Source organism: Planococcus citri, chromosome 4, assembly GCF_950023065.1.
Source record: "Planococcus citri chromosome 4, ihPlaCitr1.1, whole genome shotgun sequence".
In the NCBI taxonomy this organism is placed as follows: domain Eukaryota; kingdom Metazoa; phylum Arthropoda; class Insecta; order Hemiptera; family Pseudococcidae; genus Planococcus; species Planococcus citri.
Window position 1 is genome coordinate 19,682,580 of NC_088680.1, and position 20,642 is coordinate 19,703,221.

Consider the following 20,642-nt stretch of genomic DNA (forward strand, 5'->3'; position numbering starts at 1 on the left):
ACGATCCATTACGTAATTTTGTCCACAACTTGAATATATCTCTGAATATTTTTCACTTGTTCAGGACGAGCCTACTAAAAATAGTCTCGATGCCCCGACCGAAGAAATCAAACCCAAAAGACCATCTGTTAAGAAGGTAAACACAATAAGACATTGCCCTCGATCTACTTCATAGATTTTCATTATGAATTTCATTATTCATTAAAACGTGTATACCTATTTCATGTACATAGGATGAATCTAAAACTACGCTCACAACCGAAGAAAAAGTAACGGAAAAGAAACCTTCCGTTAAAAAGGTAATTTTTTATACCCTACCTTACCTACGAGTATACCTACAAAGTCTGCTATGATCCCAGTCCCACATATTTCCCTAAATGCTTGTAGGACTAACTAAATTTTTGAATAGTAGAATAGAAAATGTAGATAGTATGTAGTTTAAAGCTGTATATAAACGTTGCTTTGTATATAGGAAGAGAAAAATCCTTCTACTACGGAAATTCCAAATGAGAATAAACCAGTCACCAATAAAGTAAGTATTGTATATAGACTAATCCATTCTGTAAATATTGTACATATTTATGTAGTATAATGAAGAACGTTTTACCCTTTGTGTTTATGTAATTGTGAAATTGTGATGCTTTTGTAGGATGAGCGCAAATCTTCCTTAGAAGTACCCACTGAACCGAAACCTAAAGGTTTAAGCCCACCGGTATGTCAATTATTACCTTGCTACGTAAATGAGGAAAATGTAGGCTTTGATGAGAGAGATTGTTATAAATTGTTTTTATATGTATGTGAAATAGGGTAGCAGAAAATCCTCATTAACTGCCCCCACTGAGGAGAAAAAAGAATTAAGGTCGAGCTCGATTAAAGTAAGCCATGTAGTTTGATCGATATCTTTATTTTATAGGGGATGGTGAAAGGTAGTTCGTGTGTCAAAAATTCTTGAACATTATTAGGTATTTACATATCAGGAATTCTCAATTTTATAAACTGATCACCTGTAGGGTACCCGAAAAAATTATTGAATTTCTGAACACTTCTGTGATAGAATTTCTCAATTTAATTACCAGTTTATTAAAATTATTGCTTTTTTGATACATTCGTGGAAAATCTCAGAATTATCAAAGTGGAGCTCAAAACATATTTCTGCTTCGTTTTAATTTATTAATAACAAACACCTAAATTTCTGAACTTTCTTGATGGAGTTTGAATTTAATTCCGAATTATCAAATCCATTGAATATGGCATTCATGAAAAATCCAAGCAGAAAATAATTAAGTAAGTAAATCTATTCTCGAATTTTAGATAAAATTATCCAAGAGTCGTATTTTTTCCAAAAATTAATTATAAGTTTTACTTTTTTTGCCAGAAGTTGTCAGAAGTCAGAGAGCTTCATTTTTTCCCTATAATTTTCAAAAAGTTTTGCTTTTTGCAAAAACTCCTTGTCTTGATTTGTGCTGAAAAATTTATTATCAAAAATCCTCACTTTTCAGCCGAGAGTTTTTTTTTGTACCTATTTTTCGTGCCAAAAATTGCCAAAAAGGATCAGTTTTTTCCCAATAATTTCCAAAAATTTGTACTTTTTGCAAAAACCGTTGGTCTTGCTGTTTTGCTAAAAATTGTCAAAAATTCTTGTTTTTTGCCAAATTGCTAAAAGTTGTTTTTTTCTGCAAAAAATTCCATGCAGTTCTTTTTTTAAAAAATTGCTCAAGGTTTCGCTTTTTTGCCAGAAATGTTCCAAAAAGTATCGCTTTCTCAGCTCAAAGTGAATAAAGTCTTGCTTTTTTGAAAAAAAATGCGAAAAAGTATAGTTTTTTTGCCTCTAAATTGTCAAAATATACTTTTTTTTGTTAAATTTATCAAAAATATTGTCAAAGTCGTGCTTTTGCTAAACACTGAGCAAAATCTCGTGTTAAAATGTAACTTTTCCCCAAAAATTACTCGAAAATTTGCGAAAAATTCGACGCCAATAATTCCCAAAAATTGATTTTTTTGCTAAAATTATCAGATTTTTTCCAGTTTAAGGATTTTTATTTTTTTCCTCCAAGAATTGTAAATTACCCAAAAATATCGCTTTTTTCCATTTTTTTCCTTGAAGGCTTATTTTTTAGTAAAAATTATTATTTTTTTTGCTAAAATTGTCAGATTTTTGCTGGTTTAAAGATTTTTACTTTTTTCCTCCAAAAATTACCCAAATGTCTCGCTTTTTTCCCATTTTTTCCCTTTAAGTCTTATTTCTTAGTGAAATTGTCAAAGTGTTGTTTCTTGATAAAAATTGTCAGAAATTCCCTTTTTTTAAAAACTATTAAAAATTCTCCTTTTCTGGCAAAATTGCTTAAAACTGTCAGTTTTGTGAAAAAAAATCCAAAAATTTCACTTTTGTGAAACAGTGCCCGGGTGTCTCGTTTTTTGCTAGAAATGGGCAAAAAACTGGTTCTTTTTGCAAAAATTGTCAAAAATTCTCGCTTTTTCAAAAACTGACAGAAATTTTCCTTCTTTAGCAGAATTGCTAAAAATTGTTATGTTTATGGAAAAAATCCCAAAAAGTCTCACTTTGTTCAAACAGTTTTCAGAAGTCTCGCTTTTTTATCAGAAAATTGCCTGATAGTTCTTTTTTTTAAAAAAATTGTCAAAGTTTCACTTTTTGTCCAAAATTGTTTTTTTTTGTAGTTTTTTTTTAGGAAAAATTGTTCAAGGTTTCGCTTTTTTGCCAGAAATTGCCGAAAAGTATCGTTTTCTCACTTTCTCAGCTCAAAGTGGAAAAAAGTCTTGCTTTTTTGAAAAAAATTGCGAAAAAGTATAGTTTTTTGACTCGTAGTTGTTAATAAGTACTTTTATTGGTTAACTCCAGAAATTACCCAAAAGTCTCGCTTTTTCGTCATTCTAACTCTAAAGTCTTATTTTTTGGTAAAATTTTTCAAAGTCTTGTTTCTTGACAAAAATTGGCAAAAATTTTCTCTTTTTTAAAAACTAACAAAAATGCTCCATCTCAAACAAAATTGCTAAAAATTCTAGGTTTCGAGGAAAAAAATTCCAAAAATCTCACCTTTTTCAAACAGTATCCAAAAGTTTCGCCTTTTTCGCCAGAAATGATCAAAAATCAGTTCCTTTTGCAAAATTTGTGAAAAATTCTTGTTTTTTCAGAAAGTGACAAAAATTTTCCTTCTTTAGCAAAATTGCTAAAAATTATCGTTTTTACGGAAAAAATCCAAAAAGTCCCAATTTTTTCAAACAGTGTCCAAAAGTCTCGCTTTTTATGAAAAAATTTCCAAAATTCTCGCTCAGCTATTTAGAATATCCAACTTTGGTTAGTGGTTACTTGTGTTTCATCCTAAAGAAATACTGGAATTCCTGAGCCTTTTGGAAGGAATTATCAAGTTTTGTGTTTAAAATTTTTTTCTGAGTTTTAGTGCTTGAATTTTATTATGAATGATTGAAAAACTTCTCATTTTTGGCACTATTCTGGAATTTAATTCCTGATTTATCCATTAAACTCAACTGAATTCCTGAAATTCTTTATTTCTGGATTTTTGAATATAGTGAAATTTTTAGATTCAATTATTTCTCATCTAGTTATTGAAGTTTGAAACCTTTATAGGGTGCTTTATTCTTTATTCAAGAGAAACAGACCTATACAAATTTTAAATTATGGAATTCCTGTATTATATTTCTGATTTATCGAAAAATTCACAGATTTTGAAACATTTTGGATGAAAGTTTCAAACTCGTTCAAGAAAAATTCACGAAGTTAGCGAGCAAGTATTCAAAAAAATTCCTGAATATTTGTGATGAAATTGAATTTTTTTCTAGACTTCCCCATCCGGATTTTCATTCCATGAATTACTGATCATTTTGAGTGGAATTTCTGAATTTTTTCTTGTAAATCAAGGTCAGCTGATAAGAGTTTTGTGGGGAGGTGAGAGGTTTGAGCTTTTTTTTGAATTTTGTTTTTTTTTTAGCATTTAGGATTCTTTTAGTTTGTTTTTGTTTTTTTTTCAACTTTTTTTTTCTCGTTTAAATTTTTATCCATGTTGAAAGTATATGTACCTACAAGTACCTATGTTGTAAATATTACTATGATCTCGTTAAATAATTGCCAATACCTACTCAACCTATTATTGCATGAAAACCTTGAACCATCCCCTTCCACAATGACCAAAAAACACACAAAAAAACACCCTTTCATACCACACACCTATACACTCATAAAATCACCTTAGATTTTGTACATATCGTAGTATAAATGTAAATACTCATTACCATTTGTATAATATCCACTTTACTAATTCAAAGGACACTCGCAAAGCATCCCTTGAAGCACCTACCGAGGAGGTACTAAAAGATAAAAGGCGATCTTTGCCCAATGTAAGTATACAAACGTGATCATACAATTGTAATTTTACCTGATTTATTTTATGCGTTATACCTTCGAAGTTCATTGTACCTACCCATATACCTGTTTCCAATCTCCATGTTATTGACCCGTTTAATATGATGTGTTTATTGTGTAAATATTTTTGTGCATGTACAGGAAGATAGCAAAAGCGACGATGTAGTGAAACCTAAGGAAAAATTGACTCCGATTTACGAGGTAAGTAGACGTTTTCTCCTGCCTGACCTTTTTGATAATTTATTTCAGCATTTGCATAATTTAAAATATGTATTAAATTTTTTGTTCACTTTTACGATCGAAAGGATACTAAAATTTTATTCTTTACAGAAAGGAGCACCGCCAGAAATCAAACAGCCCGAAATCAAAGCCCCAGATACGCCTAAAATCGAAGTAATCCGCGAACGAACACCGGAACAACCTCGTAAAACGTCGGTGCCCGGATCAGCCGGATCGAGTCGACGAGGCTCGCTAATCATACCCGACGACATGAGAAGTAGACGTCCCAGTTTACTCATCAGCGACGAAGTAAGATTTTATTTACGGTTTAGGTAATCATTTTCTCTAGGTACCTTATTAGAAGCAATACCCAGAATCCGGCTTCATATGTTCATCCACCTTCTCTCTGTATATTGAATCATTATCTTACTATACAAGTATTTCAGAACTCTAGTAGTTGCGTAGGCGGGTAGATTGCTGCGCGTTTGCATGAGTAGAAATTTTTTTTCTCTTAGAATTTCACGTGTATAACTTCATCATGGTTTTTCGCTCTTTTCTTATTCTCTTCTTCATCATGGACAAATCTTTTATTTTGTACATACATCTCACACCCACTTACACATAGTACATAGTAGAACGAAAATCTTTACCATTATGTTGAACGAATAATTATACATTTTATTACGTACGTATTCTAGGAAAATAGAAAATTACGTCCTGGAGAGGTACTGGATGACCGGAAGGTGAGAAATCGAGACAAAACGAAATTTATAAATACCTACGTAAAAATTGTCACGCTCTTTGTTTTGTGATGTCTGCTCGAAATACGTCTTTCGTCGATTTTTTTTTCTTTACACTATTAATTTTATACTTATTGTCTATTGTGAAATTCGTCTTGATATGTCGTATCGTCTTGACACACCTTGTCTTCTTGTGCCCCCGTAAATTCCCGTAGAATACCTAGTTTAAAATTGTGTTCTCATCGAAATAATTTTGTACAGGCTGGAAGATTGCGTCCTGGTGAGGTTTTAGATCCAAAGGTGAGATTCGTGACGTGAGATTCCGCAATAATATTTTTTTTGTGTTTTGAGTTTTGAAACTTTTTTTTTTTTGACATCATATTTTCATCATTATTCTTATTGTGGCGTGTAAATGTGTTCTTCCCATTTTGTTGTGTTCGTCCTGGTTTCGATGTTTGATTGTTATCGGTAGTAAATAAGATTGTATTAGTTTATAATAATCGTATCGTATATCGAAGAAAAATCAACGCTGGTGGATCGATTGGATTGGATGTTTTTTGAAAATTCCATGGAAAGGAGAAATAAACTGAAGATCTGTCTGAGAAAACGTGATTTTCGACAGTCGTTTTGGAAATATTCGTCAAGATGGAGCTTTTCCAAGGATCGTCGATGTGTCAGTTTATTTGGATCCGAAATTCAATCAAATTCAGTATCCTCAAGCTCTGGGAACTTCATTCTTCGGGATTTCCAATTCATGTTTTTCGCCTGAAGCTTTCACCATCGATCTAATGATGCTCAAGGACTCGGAAGACTTCTGTATCGGACCAAATGATGAAAAATATTCGCGTAGTTAGCCAAAATTATCGTATTTTTACGAATCAGATTAGCGTTGAGCTCCTAATACTTCTTCAGATAGGCAACATCGTTGACATTCAAGTAATCTGTTTATGTAACGTTGATAGGAACAGTTTCGTATTTACGGCGAACCGGTTATGCAATTTTATTAACGTAGAAATATCTTAGTAGTAGATTAGAGCAAACTTGGGAGAAATCAAGGCACTAGATTGGCGATGATATTTGAAAAATAGTTGTACGATTCGATGAAGGTCTCTGATGTTTTTTAAAATTTATTTTTATGGACGATGACCAGAAATAGAACGTTCGAAGGTAAACAAAATTAAAGGCTGGAATTTTTATAGCTTTTGTGATGTACTTGGCGAGGATCAGGAAGAAGAATGATTTTTGTTTTATTAGTAGATTGTAGTGGTAATTTTTTTAATTTGAATTTATCTGTCTTTGGTTTAATTCATTTTTAGATTACTGACGAGTATAGAATCATTGATCTGTAGATTCATGAAGTAGCAGTAGGCTTAGTTTTAGTAGTAAAACTTTTTTCTTGTGTAGAGATCATCGTAGAATATCATTAGAAATTTATTTTAGTTTTCTAGTCTCTTCTTAGATTATCGATAGTTGTCTGTTTTTTCTCATACAGTCGTCTAAATATGTTCGTGATTCGCTAATCATCCCATTATTACGAAATTTCACCCAAATTACGTGTTGTTAGAGTGAAATAACGCTTCGTTAGCGATTTTTTATCGTGGTTTTTTTTGGCTTTATCTAGAAGAAGATTCAAATAGATGGATTTTTCTTGTAATTATTCCTAGAATTAAGATTGTATCGGAGTATTCCATGTTTTATGTTTGTGTTCGTGTTTCGTGTTGTGAATGTTGCTTATTGTGCTTATTGTTCGGCTTATTTGTGATCGTACCCTCGTTGCTTATGTCTGTTTGATGGTTTGAAAGTGGCACGAGTCTGATTATGATTTTTTTTCGGAGCAGCGCCGAAGACCTAGTGTCGAATTGAGAAGACCGAGCGTAGCTGAACTCGAAGCTTTGATCGAGAAAGAATCGACTCCATTGAGACCCGTTGGCGAGCCTGGTCCTCCGGTTATAGTCAGAATTGAAGAAAATTATTCGGCCATTGAAGGTAATTTTGAGAGTTTGCGAGTGGAATAAAATGATAATTAGGTGAAATGGTATTAAAAAGAGAGGGGTTTGAATTACAGATCAGACTGGTTACATTGATATCCAAGTTGAAGGTAATCCTGCACCTACCTTCAAGTTCTACAAGGTTGGTTGACTCATTTTAAATCAGCTAGGTATTGAGAAAATGCTACAAGATATTTTGTTTGTCTTTTAGGGTATCACCGAACTCATCGAAGGTGGCAGATTCAAATTCATTACTGACGAAGACTCAAATAGCATTACATTATGTGTGCGTAAAATCAAACCAACCGATGAAGGCAAATATCAAGTCACCATTAGTAATATCCATGGCGAAGACTCGGCTGAAACTATGCTCTACGTTTCCGGTACGTTTTAAAAATCGTGGAAAGCTTCGGAAAGATGTAGATGATCAATAATGATTTTTTTTTCGTCGCAGATTCCAGCGGTATGGACTTCAGAGCGATGTTACGTCGTAGAAAGTACGCTAGTTGGGGTAAAGATCCGAATGATCCGAACTGGGGCGAGTTGAAAGAAACCGAGAAACCTATGCCGGCTTTGAAAAAAGTCGAAAGGAAACAAGAGTCTTTCTTGAAGCCTTTAGTCGATCAATATGCCAAAGAAGGCAAAGACAAGAAGGTCGTCTTCGAAGCTGTCTTCTCTAAACCGAACTGTAAACCTAAATGGTTCTTTAGGAAAGATGTAAGTGGTTTGGATTTAGATTAGTGGCCTTCGAGTTGAGTTTCTTAACGTGATTCGGTTTCAGGAATGCTTCCAAGGATCGAAATATAAATTCAAAGTCGATAATGATTTATATCAAATGATGATTGTTGGACCGAAAGTCGAAGATACCGGAAAATACACGATTGAAATTGCCGGAATTCAATCAACTGCTTTCTTAAATGTTGATGGTAATTTTTTTTTTTTGTTTTTTGAGATCTTTTGGTTGACTTAATTGGAGATTAAATGCGACTATTTTGTTTCCAGAACCGGCTCCATCTTATTATTTCATTAAACCTTTACCAAATGTCGTGGAAGGATTCACCAGACACGAGACGATCTTCGAATGTACCGTCAGCAACAGCTTGGCTATCGTTGGATGGTACAAAGGAACCACCAAATTGGCTGTTAGTACGAATTTTTTTAAAATGTTTCTAGCTTTGTTCAAGTACGATTTTAATTCTGTATGATTTGTGCAGGATGGCGATAAATATAGCATTTCAAAAGACATGAATGGTGTTTGTCGATTGGCTATTAAAAATTGCGAAATGGAAGATAACGGAGAATACTCTTGTAAATTGGAAAAACAAACCGAAAAGACAACCACGACTACGAAAATTGTCGGTATGTTGAATTCTAATCACCTTGAGGATGTAAAATCATTTCCACTCGTATAAATTTCTATTTTATTTCGCAGAATATCCGTATAAATTCGTCAAGGTGCTCAAACACCAGACGCTAATTGAAAAAGATACTTTGACTCTGCTCTGCGAACTTGATGATGCCGCTGGTGACGTCAAATGGACCAAGAATGGAAATGAATTGAAAGCTGATAAGAGGTGAATATGGTTCTGTGAGAAAAATTCGCCAGATTTTGGAATTTTCTTTAATATTTGCTGATATTTTACAGAACTCGTATTGTGAAAGAAGGACGTAAACGAAAGGTCATCATTAGCGATGTGAAAATCACTGACGCTGGTGACTACAAATGTACCAGCAATGCTGATGAAACCGAAGCTGAAGTCGTCGTTAAATGTAAGCAGCATAGGCACATTCCTCTCATATTTATTTATTTTTTGAAAATCCTAACCAGACGTGTATTTCAGACCTCAACAAATTCAACAAGAAGTTAAAAGATACCACTGCCGTCGAAAGAGAGAAATTAGTCCTCGATGTAGAACTCGAAGATCAGACTGCTCCTGTCGATTGGTTCTTCAATGGAGAACCTATCAAAGGCAACGACAGGTTCGTATTTTTTGTATATCAATTCTGAAATCAATCCTAAATGTAAAATAACTAATCCAACGCCATTTTGCAGAATCGTTATCAAGAATATAGGAGGTGGAAAGCACCAGCTGATATTTAACCGTTTGGAACTCGGCGATGCTGGTGAAATCACTTGCAAATCTGGTGATCTGACTTCTTCTTGTTTCTTGGACGTGAAAAAGGGTGAAGAAAAACCCATTATTCGTGATATCGATGACGTCGAAGCTCCAGTTACTCGTCCTATATCCTTCAGCGTACCGTATAAAGGTAAATCACGAGCTTACTTTTCTTTGAAAATTTCAAATTACTAAATTTGATTCGTTGTTACAGTCGAAGGTACGAGACAATCGCCTGTAATTGGTAAAATATTCAAGGATGGCAAACCATTGACCTCGAAAGATGTCGATATCAATGTTAGCGACGATAAAGTCACGTTCACGTTCAAGAAGCCTACCAACGCTCAATCTGGCAAATACCAAATTAAGTTATCCAACGAACAAGGAGAAGATACCAAAGAAATTAACATCAATATGCAAGGTATGTCAAACACACTTCTCATATGGTCACTATTTCATTTGAAACGAGGTTTTATCTGACCTGTGATGCTTTTCAGACGCTCCTACACCTCCCAGAGACGTCACCGTCTCCGATATCTTCAAAACGAGCTGTAAACTTTCATGGAAGAAATCTGAAAGCACCGGAGGAGCTCCAATTTTACATTACGTTGTTGAAAAACAAGACTTGAGCTTGAAAGGAGGCTGGCAGTTGGTCAGCGAATGTAAACCAGATGATGATAATATGACTTGCGATATCATGGGCCTAACTCCGAACAAAGAGTATAAATTCCGAGTACGAGCTGTGAACAAAGTAGGATCTTCAGAACCTACACCTTTGGCTAAAGTTGTCTTAGCCAAAGATCCTTGGGGTATGTATAGCATTTGACTCGACGCATTCGACGTACGTGATTTGCGCAAATTCACAATTTTATTTTTAATTTTCTAGATGAACCGAGTAAACCCAACAATGTCGAAGTAACTGACTGGGATAAAGATCACGCTGACTTGAAATGGACCAAACCAGAAAAGGACGGAGGTGCTCCTATCACCGGATATATAATCGAATATAAGGAAAAATTCGGCAAAGATTGGGTCAAAGGTAAAATTATTGAAGGAGGTGACATCACATCCGCCACGATCCCAGGATTAAAAGAAGGAACTCAGTACGAATTCAGAGTCAGAGCTGTCAACAAGGCTGGTCCTGGTGAACCGAGCGATGCCACGAAACCGATTGTGGCTAAATGCAGATTTGGTAAGTATTCACGATCATTTTAACGTAAGCCTAATGCTAGAAAATAATGCCTAATTTTCTTTAATGTTTTCCTCTTCAGTCAAACCCTGGATTATCGGCGACGATTTGAACAATCTCGTTGTGAAAAAGGGACAAGTCGTTAAGTACGATACCAAATATGGAGGTGAACCCGAACCAACCGCTGTATGGAAAATAAACGGCGAAGAAATCAAACCAGATGGCGACAGGTGAGATTTTGAACACCTAGATGACAGTTTCCTGGTTCTAATTAGCTGTGTTTTATTGCAGAATAGCAATCAATAAATAAGATGATCTTTTCCTGGTTCTAATTAGCTGTGTTTTTATTGCAGAATAACAATCGATAAATACGAACGTAACACCGTGCTTACCATAAGACGTTCTGTCCGAGCTGACAGTGGCAAATACACCCTGACTTTGGAAAATTCCTCCGGTAAAGCCGAAGGTAAAGCCGACGTCGTCGTATTGGACAAACCAACCAAACCTCTAGGACCTCTGAAAGCCGAAGAAGTACGAGCTGACCATATTAAAGTCTCGTGGAAAAAGCCAAAAGACAATGGTGGTTCGGAAATCACCGGATATGTTGTTGAAAAAATGGATTTGGATTCCGGCCAATGGATTCCTGCCGGAGAAGTATCTCCTGATCAGACTGATTTCACCGTTAAAGGGCTCATACCTAAAAAGAAGTATAAAATCAGAGTCAAAGCCAAGAACAAGGAAGGAGAATCCGAACCTCTTGAAACAGAAGAACCTATTGTGGCCAAAAATCCTTATGGTGAGTTGATTTTGATTTTAATCTGATCATTTTGAAATGTTTATTTTATATTTTTGTTCTTTTTACAGACGAACCTGGTAAACCTGGCACCCCTGAGATCATCGATTATGACAATAAGAGTGTTAAATTGAAGTGGAAGGCTCCAGATAGCGACGGAGGTCGTCCTATTACTCATTATCTCGTCGAAATGAAAGATAAATTCTCCACTGATTGGACCGAATGTGCCAAGACATCAGATGCAACACCTGAAGTCGAAGTTGGCAACTTGAGAGAGAAGATGACTTATCAATTCAGAGTCGTTGCTGTCAACAAGGCTGGTCCTAGTGTGCCCAGTGAACCTACCAATACTCATGTTTGCAAACATAAGAATTGTATGTGTCTAAAGGGTCATTTTGTGGTGTGATTTGGTTTGGACATTAATTGATATTGAATTTTTTTTCAAACAGTGAAACCTCGTATCGATCGTGATGGTATGAAGAGCATCACGTTGAAAGCTGGTAGAACCCATAAATGGACGGTCGACGTCACCGGTGAACCTCCTCCAACTTTGACTTGGATATTTAAAGATAACGAAGTTGTCAATTCTGATAGATTCAAAATTGAAAACATCGATTATCAAACCAATATTACTGTGATAAATGCTCAAAGAAAGGATACCGGAAAATATACGCTTATAGCCAAGAATGCTTCAGGAAAAGACGAAGCTGCTCTAGAGTTTACTGTTTTAGGTGAGTAATTAGCAAATTAGATGATATTTGAGAGATTGGTCAATATCTAGGGAGATTTATGTGTCCAAAAATTGTAAATTTTGACCAATCTCTCGATTCGTCCGCCATTAACAACTTGTTCATCCTTTGCACTAACTCTTTTGTAGCTTTTACCTTCTCACTAACTGTCCACTTCCTAAAAATGCCTCTGAAGAAATTCGCCAACTGCCACTAAATCAAAACCAACGCTTCAGCTTCTGGACTAAATTCTCGTCGTGAACCAATCGCTCATCCTATTAAATCCGATAGGTAAACCGGGCACTCCTGAAGGACCTCTCGAGGTCAAAGACGTTACCAAAACTACCTGCAAATTAGCCTGGAAGAAACCAGCTGACGATGGTGGTCTTCCTATTAAAGAATACGAAATCGAAAAAATGGACATTGAAACTGGTAAATGGGTACGTGTGGGTAAAATCCCCGCAGACGTACCTGGAGCTCCAGGATACGGTGATCATCCGGAAGCTCTGGTCACTGGTCTTAATCCCAATAGCGATTATAAGTTCAGAGTTAAGGCTGTCAATGATGAAGGAGATTCCGAACCTTTAACTACCCTTAAATCCGTAACTGCCAAGAATCCTTATGGTATGTGAACCTGTGTATGATGTTACCCTTTTGTGGAATATGTTTTGAGATGGATTATTGTTTATGGGTGATTGATTAATTTAATGTGGTATTTCGTAGATGAACCTACTAAACCTGGTACGCCGGAGATTACCGATTATGATAATGAAAGCGTCACATTGGCTTGGACTCCTCCCGAATATGATGGCGGTGCACCTATTGAGAAGTATATTTTGGAAAAGAAAGATAGGTTGGTAAAATTTGAAAAGATCTAATGGAGAATTCATCCTCTTGACTCTTGTTTTTGAATAACAATTTTTTTTTAAATCAATTTTCTCAGATTCAAACAAGACTGGGAACCAGCAGCAGAAGTACCTGGTAACATGACCACTGGTAAGATACCAAATCTCAAAGAAAAAGAAGAACTGCAATTCCGTATCGTTGCTGTCAACAAAGCTGGCCCATCTCCTGGTTCGGAGCCAACCAAAATCCATATTGTCAAGCACAAGAATTGTAAGTGCCATTTTTTCAATAAATTGGCAACATTTTCCCAAAGATTAGATCCCATCAGGCTCAAATAATTTTTTTCCCCCCAGTGAAACCAAGAATCGATCGTACCAATTTGAAGAATATTGTCATCAGAGCGGGCAAATCTGTCAAATATGATGTCAACATTCGAGGTGAACCTCCTCCAACTGTGACTTGGTTCTTGGTCGACCGTGTGGTAAGTTTCATTTTTAAAGTTGAATTTCCTGTGTCAAAATGCAAGGACTATTCGGATTTTGGATATTTAAGCCTCCAAGTTTAACCTAATTTATTCGATTTCAGACCGAAGAAGTTATCAAGGAAGTAAGTCGATGATGAGTGAAAGTGTAAAGTTGTTTGGTGTATCTGTTACACAATTAAACATAGTACAGAGAGTAGATTTCTGTAGACAGTTGACACACAATTAGTACAATTCTAATTTCTTTCAGTAGTATAGATTTGTTTAGTGTGAGGATCACTGTAGATTGTGGTGTTGTTGAGTAGAAATTGACGATGTATTGAGAGTTTTTGTAGTATCTGTTTCTGTAGTTTCTCATAGTATTGTATTTATTTAGAAATTGTGCTTTGAACACGCTTATTGAGTAGTTGTAGTAGCGCTTCGAGTAGTCTGGTGACGATTGATTCAAAATTTCGTCATAAATTTGTATATTGTTCTGTAGAAATGTGATTTTAGTCTTGTGGTAGTTGAATAGTTTGATTTTCAAACAAAAATACCTACATAGAAATCGTCACTCATTCAAAATTATTAATTTTCAGGTAAAATCCGAAGGTAACGTGGAAATCATCAATGTTCCATACAATACGAAGATCACCATCAACGACGCCGTCAGGAAAGATTCCGGAGTCTATAAAATCTTGGCTGAAAATCCCTCTGGAAAAGACGAAGCCACCGTAGAAGTGACAATATTAAGTAAGCAATCAATTTTCACTCCCAAAATCTTCCAGTATCCAATAAACTAACCCATGTCTTCCTATAGGTGCTCCTTCTAAACCCGAGGGACCTCTGAAAGTCAAAGACGTCACCAAAAATAGCGCCAAATTACAATGGGAGAAACCAAAAGATGATGGTGGTACTCCTGTTACTGCCTACGTAGTTGAAAAACTAGACGCTAAAACCGGACGCTGGGTACCTGTTGGTCGGTCTCAAAAACCAGAAATGGAAGTTAAGGGATTGGTCGAAGGCCACGAATATAATTTCCGTGTGAAAGCTGTCAACGACGAAGGAGAATCAGAACCTTTGGAAACTGATAGCACTATCATTGCCAAGAATCCATATGGTTGGTTTTTTTTTTGGAGGTGATTGGTGAGGTTTTTCTGATGGATGGGCTGATGTGATGTTTTTTTCTTTGTAGACATCCCAGGTAAATCTGGTACACCTGAGATTGTTGATTGGGATGTTGATCGAGTTGATTTGAAATGGAAAGAACCAGATTCTACCGGAGGTGCGCCTATTACTGGTTATATTATTGAAAAGAAAGAGAAATTCTCACCTGCTTGGAATGAAGTTCTCACTACTACTGTAAGTTATTCATAATCAATCATAAATTGACCTATTTTATGAGATCAGAAGCTCAACGTGATTATTTTCAGGGCCCTGCTTGCGAAGCTAAAGTTCCAGGTCTAAAAGAAGGCAGCCAATACCAATTCCGTGTACGAGCTGTCAATAAAGCTGGTCCTTCTGAGCCTAGCGACTCGACTAAACCACATACTGCCAAAGCTAGAAATCGTTAGTATCCTCTTCATCGTCTCTTCCCCTCGTAGTTTCTTCTGTTGCTAAACACGACTGTATTTTATAGTGAAACCATGGATCAATCGTGATAAAATGCAGAAGGTCACAGTTCGTGCCGGACAGAGCGTTAAATTCGACGTCGATGTCAAAGGTGAACCTGCTCCAACTCTCACATGGCTTTTGGCTGGAGCCGAATTACAACCCGGTCTCCGTATCAAGCTTGATAATCAAGAATACAACACTAAACTCACGATTACTGACACTACTCGTAAAAATAAGGGGACTTATACGCTTAGAGCTGAAAACGTCAATGGATTCGATGAAGCTACCGTTGATGTTGTCATCTTAGGTAGGTATCGATGCCTATAAAAGGTATAGCTTTTGTACAGAGTTGATAATGCTGACGTATGGATTTTTACAGATAAACCAGGACCTCCTGAAGGACCATTGGAAGTAACCGATGTTCATAAAGAAGGCTGCAAATTGCACTGGAAAAAGCCCAAAGACGATGGAGATCTTCCATTGACCGGATATGTAGTTGAAAAAATGGATACTGCTACTGGCGTTTGGGTACCAGTCAGTTTCGTCGATCCTTCCAAGACTGATCTTAAAGTTAACGGTTTGGAACCCAATAAAAAATATCACTTCAGGGTCAAGGCTGTTAATGAAGAAGGAGAATCGACTCCTTTGGAAACTGATCATTCTATTTTGGCTAAAAATCCATTTGGTAAATAATTTTATACCTTTTTGAGAGAAATAGAATGAAGTGGTGCTAATTAAGGCATATTGCAGATACTCCCGGAGCTCCTGGATTACCAGAAATTGTCGATTATGACGAGCACATGGTTGATTTGAAATGGGATCCTCCGATCAGAGATGGCGGTGCTCCTGTTACCGGATACATTATTGAAATGAAATCCAAACATGATCCTAATTTCGTTCAAGCTGTCGAAGTCAAAGGTAACCAATGCCAAGCCAAGGTACCTAAATTGGAAAAAGGTCAGCAATATCAGTTCAGAGTTCGTGCTGTGAATAAAGCTGGTCCTGGTGAACCCAGTGAACCCACACTGCCTCATACAGCTAAAGCAAGATTCTGTAAGTGTGATTCGTCTCAATAAAACGAACCATTACTTTGGCTTGGATTTTATTATCGTTTGTATTTCTTGCAGTGAAACCAAGAATTGATCGCACCAATGTCCATCAATGGGTCGTGAAAGCTGGTCATACAGCGTTGATAGATATCGATGTGATTGGTGAACCTCCTCCAACCATTACTTGGTACTTCAAGGACCAACCAGTTGAAAGTGATCTAGTCTTGAAAATCGACACCATCGATTATAATACCAAATTATTAGTTACCAAAGCTACCAGAAAAGTTAGCGGAATTTATAAAATCAAAGCGAAGAATTCCGTAGGCGAAGACGAAGCTGAATTAGATCTGACTATCCTGAGTAAGTGTACCTTTCTGTGTGACTCGTCTTTCATGTGTTGAACCTACTCTTCTACCTACTTTTTCTTTCAAATAGGCAAACCAGGTACTCCTGAAGGTCCTTTGGAAGTCAGCGAAGTTACCAAGAATGGCTGCAAATTGAAATGGAAGAAACCAGAAGACGATGGAGGATCTCCCATACAATGCTACGAAATTGAAAAATTAGACCCACATACTGGCCAATGGATCCCTTGTGGTAAATCAACCGAACCAGAAGCCAACATCCAGGGTCTCCAAGAAGGCAAAAAATACAAATTCAGAGTAAAAGCTGTCAACAAAGAAGGCGAATCAGAACCTCTTGAAACTGAGAAATCGATTGTTGCTAAAAATCCATTCGGTATGTTTGAATTTTTAATGGGTTTTAATTTAAATTCAACTGGTACTGATTTGGGAATTTTGTGCAGATGAGCCAAGTAAACCAGGCAGACCAGAACCTACTAATTGGGATAAAGATTTCATTGATTTGAAATGGTCACCACCTGAAAACGATGGCGGTGCTCCGATTGAGAAATATGTCATCCAGATGCGCGACAAAGAAGGTCGCAATTGGGTCGATGCTTTGACTGTTCCTGGTGATAGGTAAGTTGTGCACGTGTTGATCGAAAATCACAACCAGAGTTGTGCTTTACTTACAACTTGTTTCAAATTTCAGAACTGATGGTCGCGTTACTGGTGTAGAAGAAGGTCATGAATACGAATTCCGAGTTGTAGCCAAGAACAAAGCTGGCCCTAGTCAGCCCAGTGATCCTTCAAGGTCGATTGTTGCCAAACCTAGATTTTGTAAGTTTTCCTTCTCTCGAATAATGTTGTTAAACTGCGAACTTGATTAATTAATCGATGAATTATTTCCAGTGGCTCCACATATCGATCGCAAGAACCTTAAACAGAAGAAGGTTCGTGTTGGTCATTTCTTGAAAGTAGAAGCTGATGTAAAAGGTGAACCTGCACCTACCATAACGTGGACTTATGATGGAAAACCACTCAATCAACCAGACAGAATTGTTATCGAAAACGAAGAATACAAAACCACGTTTATCCTCAAAAAAGCCAAACGAGGCGACACCGGAATTTACAAAATCACTGCCAAAAATACCTCTGGAACTGATGAAGCCGAATTGGAAATCATCGTTCTGAGTATGTTTTTCCCTAAGAGATCTGTGTCATTTTTCATGAGATCGTTTTTTTCATGATTTTATTATCTGATCAGGTGTACCAAATAAACCAAAGGGACCATTGCAAGTATCCGATGTTAACGCTGAAGGTTGCAAATTGAAATGGGAACCTCCTGAAGACGACGGCGGCACTCCAGTTGATTATTATCAAGTTGAAAGAATGGATGTCGAATCCGGACACTGGATTCCAGTCGCTACTACCAAAACACCACAAACTGATGTGATTATTTTATCCTACCCTCCTTCTATTCTTTCGAATTTGCTTATTTCTTGTGCTTATACGTTATTTTTTTGAGCAGGTAACCGGTTTACACGAAGGTAAGGAATACTTATTCCGTGTGAAAGCCGTGAACAGTGAAGGTGAATCAGAACCTCTGGAAACCGAGCTCGGTGTAGTTGCTAAAAATCCATTTAGTGAGTATATTTTCAATTTATGAGAAATTTTTTCAATTTTGAATACCTCTATTTACATTTTCGTTGTTTTTCAGGCGAACCTGACAGACCAGGTAAACCAGTGGTTAAAGATTTCGATAAACATAGCGCTCTGTTGAAATGGGCTCCACCAGCTGATGAGCATGGAGCTCCAGTAACTTCGTATATCCTCGAAAAGAAAGATCAATACAGGTAAATATTCAAATAACATCTCATGCGCAGCTCAGATTCAATTTTCCTCAGCATGAATAGCTTTCGTCTAACCTGCTCTTTAATTAAATTTACAGTTCCAAATGGCAAAGAGCTGCCGAACTTATTGGTAATAAGTGTGAAGGTAGAGTGCCAGATTTAGTCGAAGGAATGAAATATACATTCCGAGTGATCGCCGTTAACAAAGGAGGTCTCAGTAAACCTAGTGAACCCAGCGATCCAATTATTGCCAAAGATAGGAAAGGTAACCCATCTCACAACAATATTCTGTACCATTTTTAAATCCATATCTTACACTTTTGTTTTGTTTCCACAGTTCCTCCAAAGATCGATCGCAGCACAATTAAAGATATCACAGTCCACGGTGGACAAACGATCAAGGTCGATGTTAAAATCAGTGGCGAGCCTCCTCCAGTCAAAACCTGGCTCCAGAATAAAACTAGACTCGAATCTAAGAACAATCTGACCATCGAGTCTGAAGATTACAAGACTAAGCTTCTAATTGTTCCCGCATCTAGACAGTATACCGGAACTTACACAATCAAGGCTGAGAATGATTACGGATCTGACACAGCTACGTTCCAAGTAACTGTACTAGGTAAGGAATAAAATGATTTTCTAAAATTCTGCATTTCTGTGGAGCTTTTTTTGATTTTTGTTTCTTTGCAGACAAACCAGGCAAACCCGAAGGTCCTTTGAATATTAGCAATGTTCATAAAGAAGGATGTTCGTTGAAATGGAAAGCTCCCGAAGATGACGGAGGTGTTCCCATCGACCATTATGAAGTTGAAAAAATGGATATGGATACTGGTAAGTTCATATTCACTGCCATATTTTGAGGTTTGCGCACGATGTACAAATTTGGCAATCTAATTAGGACGCTGGATACCTGCTGGAACGTCGACTGAGCCAAAATTAGATGTTGAGAATCTCACACCAGGCAAAGAATACAAATTCAGAGTTATGGCTGTCAATGCTGAAGGTGCTTCTGAACCACTAGAAGCTGAACATAGCATAGTAGCAAAGAACGAATTTGGTAATTTGATTTTTTTTTGGAAATGATCTTTTTCAAAGAATTGGTGGCTCATGTTATGATTGTTTCTTACAGACCAACCAGATGCTCCTGGTACTCCAGAAGTCGTCGATTGGGATAAAGACCACGTTGATTTGAAATGGACACCGCCCAAGAACGATGGTGGATCGCCAATCATGGGATACGTCATTGAAAAGAGAGAGAAAGGTAGACCAAACTGGACCAAAGCTGCTGAATTGAAGAGTCCATACTGCAAAGGCACAGCTGATAATTTAGAAGAAGGCGTAGAATACGAATTCAGAGTCAGAGCTGTGAACGAAGGTGGCCCAGGTGAACCAAGTCAAGCGAGCCAGTCTGTTGTAACGAAACCGAGGAAGTGTAAGTAGACGAGGCCTGCTTTCAATTTTGTATGTGGCATAAAATAAACGTGAGATTCTTTTAGATGCTCCTGGACCTCCTCAAGGACCACTCGAGCCATCTTCTGTTACCAAATCATCATGTGTATTGAACTGGAGACCGCCCAAAGACAACGGAGGATCGCCAATCACCAGTTACGTTGTTGAGAAAATGGACACAGAGACACTCAAATGGGTACCAGCTGGTGAATCTCTGGATACCACCATTAGGTTCGTCTAGCGTTCATTTTATCTGTCAGTTTTTTATTGTGCTAACTTTAACTAATTTGAATCTGTTTGTTTCAGAGTTGAAAACCTCATCGAAGGTCACGATTACAACTTCCGAGTTAAGGCTGTGAACAAGGAAGGCGAATCTCAGCCACTGAAAGGAGACTATCCTGTCACTGCAAAAGATCCATTCGGTAAACCTGGCCAACCAGGTCAACCCAAAGCTACAGATTGGGATAAAAATCATGTCGATTTGGAATGGCAAGCACCTAAAAAAGATGGCGGATCTCCGATTACGGAATACGTCATTGAAAAACGAACCAAACTTGGGTAAGTTATTCGTAATTCGCTTTCAGCTGAGATCATGACTTCTTTACTTATGATAATTTTTCTGGCCACAGTCCTTGGGAGAAAGCAGCTACTGTTCCTGGTAATAGCACAAAAGCAACTGTGCCCGACCTGAAAGAAGGCGAAGAATATGAATTCAGAGTTGTCGCTGTCAATAAAGGAGGTCCTGGCAAACCCAGTGATCCTTCTGAGATCGTTATCACTAAACCAAGATTCTGTGAGTATTTTTTCTCTCGAATTCATCTCCCCTGCCACTCGCAGTTGAACTGACCTGATCTAATATGAGG

The 20,642-nt window shown here is 37.0% G+C and overlaps 1 protein-coding gene across 27 annotated transcripts in view; it reads left to right on the forward strand.

The window, feature by feature from the left end:
• The window catches only part of bent (projectin protein bent), a 136,882-nt gene that overhangs the window by 86,625 nt on the left and 29,615 nt on the right, over positions 1 to 20,642 (forward strand). For 14 of the 27 annotated variants that reach the window (XM_065364383.1, XM_065364384.1, XM_065364389.1 and 11 more), the window contains 56 exons: positions 65 to 136; positions 234 to 299; positions 473 to 532; positions 650 to 712; positions 807 to 875; positions 4,300 to 4,371; positions 4,538 to 4,597; positions 4,727 to 4,924; positions 5,314 to 5,358; positions 5,617 to 5,655; positions 7,194 to 7,341; positions 7,421 to 7,485; positions 7,555 to 7,726; positions 7,798 to 8,060; positions 8,125 to 8,269; positions 8,346 to 8,485; positions 8,558 to 8,702; positions 8,776 to 8,917; positions 8,989 to 9,113; positions 9,185 to 9,323; positions 9,397 to 9,611; positions 9,675 to 9,881; positions 9,958 to 10,269; positions 10,347 to 10,652; positions 10,732 to 10,879; positions 11,003 to 11,445; positions 11,514 to 11,816; positions 11,892 to 12,173; positions 12,462 to 12,794; positions 12,894 to 13,023; positions 13,114 to 13,286; positions 13,370 to 13,497; positions 13,602 to 13,622; positions 14,076 to 14,229; positions 14,297 to 14,596; positions 14,672 to 14,838; positions 14,910 to 15,045; positions 15,116 to 15,397; positions 15,470 to 15,775; positions 15,841 to 16,143; positions 16,218 to 16,499; positions 16,575 to 16,874; positions 16,942 to 17,116; positions 17,190 to 17,317; positions 17,390 to 17,671; positions 17,745 to 17,929; positions 18,009 to 18,123; positions 18,198 to 18,333; positions 18,429 to 18,595; positions 18,668 to 18,949; positions 19,021 to 19,161; positions 19,229 to 19,387; positions 19,460 to 19,762; positions 19,827 to 20,010; positions 20,086 to 20,337; positions 20,409 to 20,572. In XM_065364383.1, the coding sequence (XP_065220455.1) occupies positions 65 to 136; positions 234 to 299; positions 473 to 532; positions 650 to 712; positions 807 to 875; positions 4,300 to 4,371; positions 4,538 to 4,597; positions 4,727 to 4,924; positions 5,314 to 5,358; positions 5,617 to 5,655; positions 7,194 to 7,341; positions 7,421 to 7,485; positions 7,555 to 7,726; positions 7,798 to 8,060; positions 8,125 to 8,269; positions 8,346 to 8,485; positions 8,558 to 8,702; positions 8,776 to 8,917; positions 8,989 to 9,113; positions 9,185 to 9,323; positions 9,397 to 9,611; positions 9,675 to 9,881; positions 9,958 to 10,269; positions 10,347 to 10,652; positions 10,732 to 10,879; positions 11,003 to 11,445; positions 11,514 to 11,816; positions 11,892 to 12,173; positions 12,462 to 12,794; positions 12,894 to 13,023; positions 13,114 to 13,286; positions 13,370 to 13,497; positions 13,602 to 13,622; positions 14,076 to 14,229; positions 14,297 to 14,596; positions 14,672 to 14,838; positions 14,910 to 15,045; positions 15,116 to 15,397; positions 15,470 to 15,775; positions 15,841 to 16,143; positions 16,218 to 16,499; positions 16,575 to 16,874; positions 16,942 to 17,116; positions 17,190 to 17,317; positions 17,390 to 17,671; positions 17,745 to 17,929; positions 18,009 to 18,123; positions 18,198 to 18,333; positions 18,429 to 18,595; positions 18,668 to 18,949; positions 19,021 to 19,161; positions 19,229 to 19,387; positions 19,460 to 19,762; positions 19,827 to 20,010; positions 20,086 to 20,337; positions 20,409 to 20,572 (10,132 nt within the window). The remainder of the gene's footprint in view (positions 1 to 64; positions 137 to 233; positions 300 to 472; positions 533 to 649; positions 713 to 806; positions 876 to 4,299; positions 4,372 to 4,537; positions 4,598 to 4,726; positions 4,925 to 5,313; positions 5,359 to 5,616; positions 5,656 to 7,193; positions 7,342 to 7,420; positions 7,486 to 7,554; positions 7,727 to 7,797; positions 8,061 to 8,124; positions 8,270 to 8,345; positions 8,486 to 8,557; positions 8,703 to 8,775; positions 8,918 to 8,988; positions 9,114 to 9,184; positions 9,324 to 9,396; positions 9,612 to 9,674; positions 9,882 to 9,957; positions 10,270 to 10,346; positions 10,653 to 10,731; positions 10,880 to 11,002; positions 11,446 to 11,513; positions 11,817 to 11,891; positions 12,174 to 12,461; positions 12,795 to 12,893; positions 13,024 to 13,113; positions 13,287 to 13,369; positions 13,498 to 13,601; positions 13,623 to 14,075; positions 14,230 to 14,296; positions 14,597 to 14,671; positions 14,839 to 14,909; positions 15,046 to 15,115; positions 15,398 to 15,469; positions 15,776 to 15,840; positions 16,144 to 16,217; positions 16,500 to 16,574; positions 16,875 to 16,941; positions 17,117 to 17,189; positions 17,318 to 17,389; positions 17,672 to 17,744; positions 17,930 to 18,008; positions 18,124 to 18,197; positions 18,334 to 18,428; positions 18,596 to 18,667; positions 18,950 to 19,020; positions 19,162 to 19,228; positions 19,388 to 19,459; positions 19,763 to 19,826; positions 20,011 to 20,085; positions 20,338 to 20,408; positions 20,573 to 20,642) is intronic. The other 13 variants (XM_065364407.1, XM_065364409.1, XM_065364410.1 and 10 more) reach the window with 11 other exon arrangements.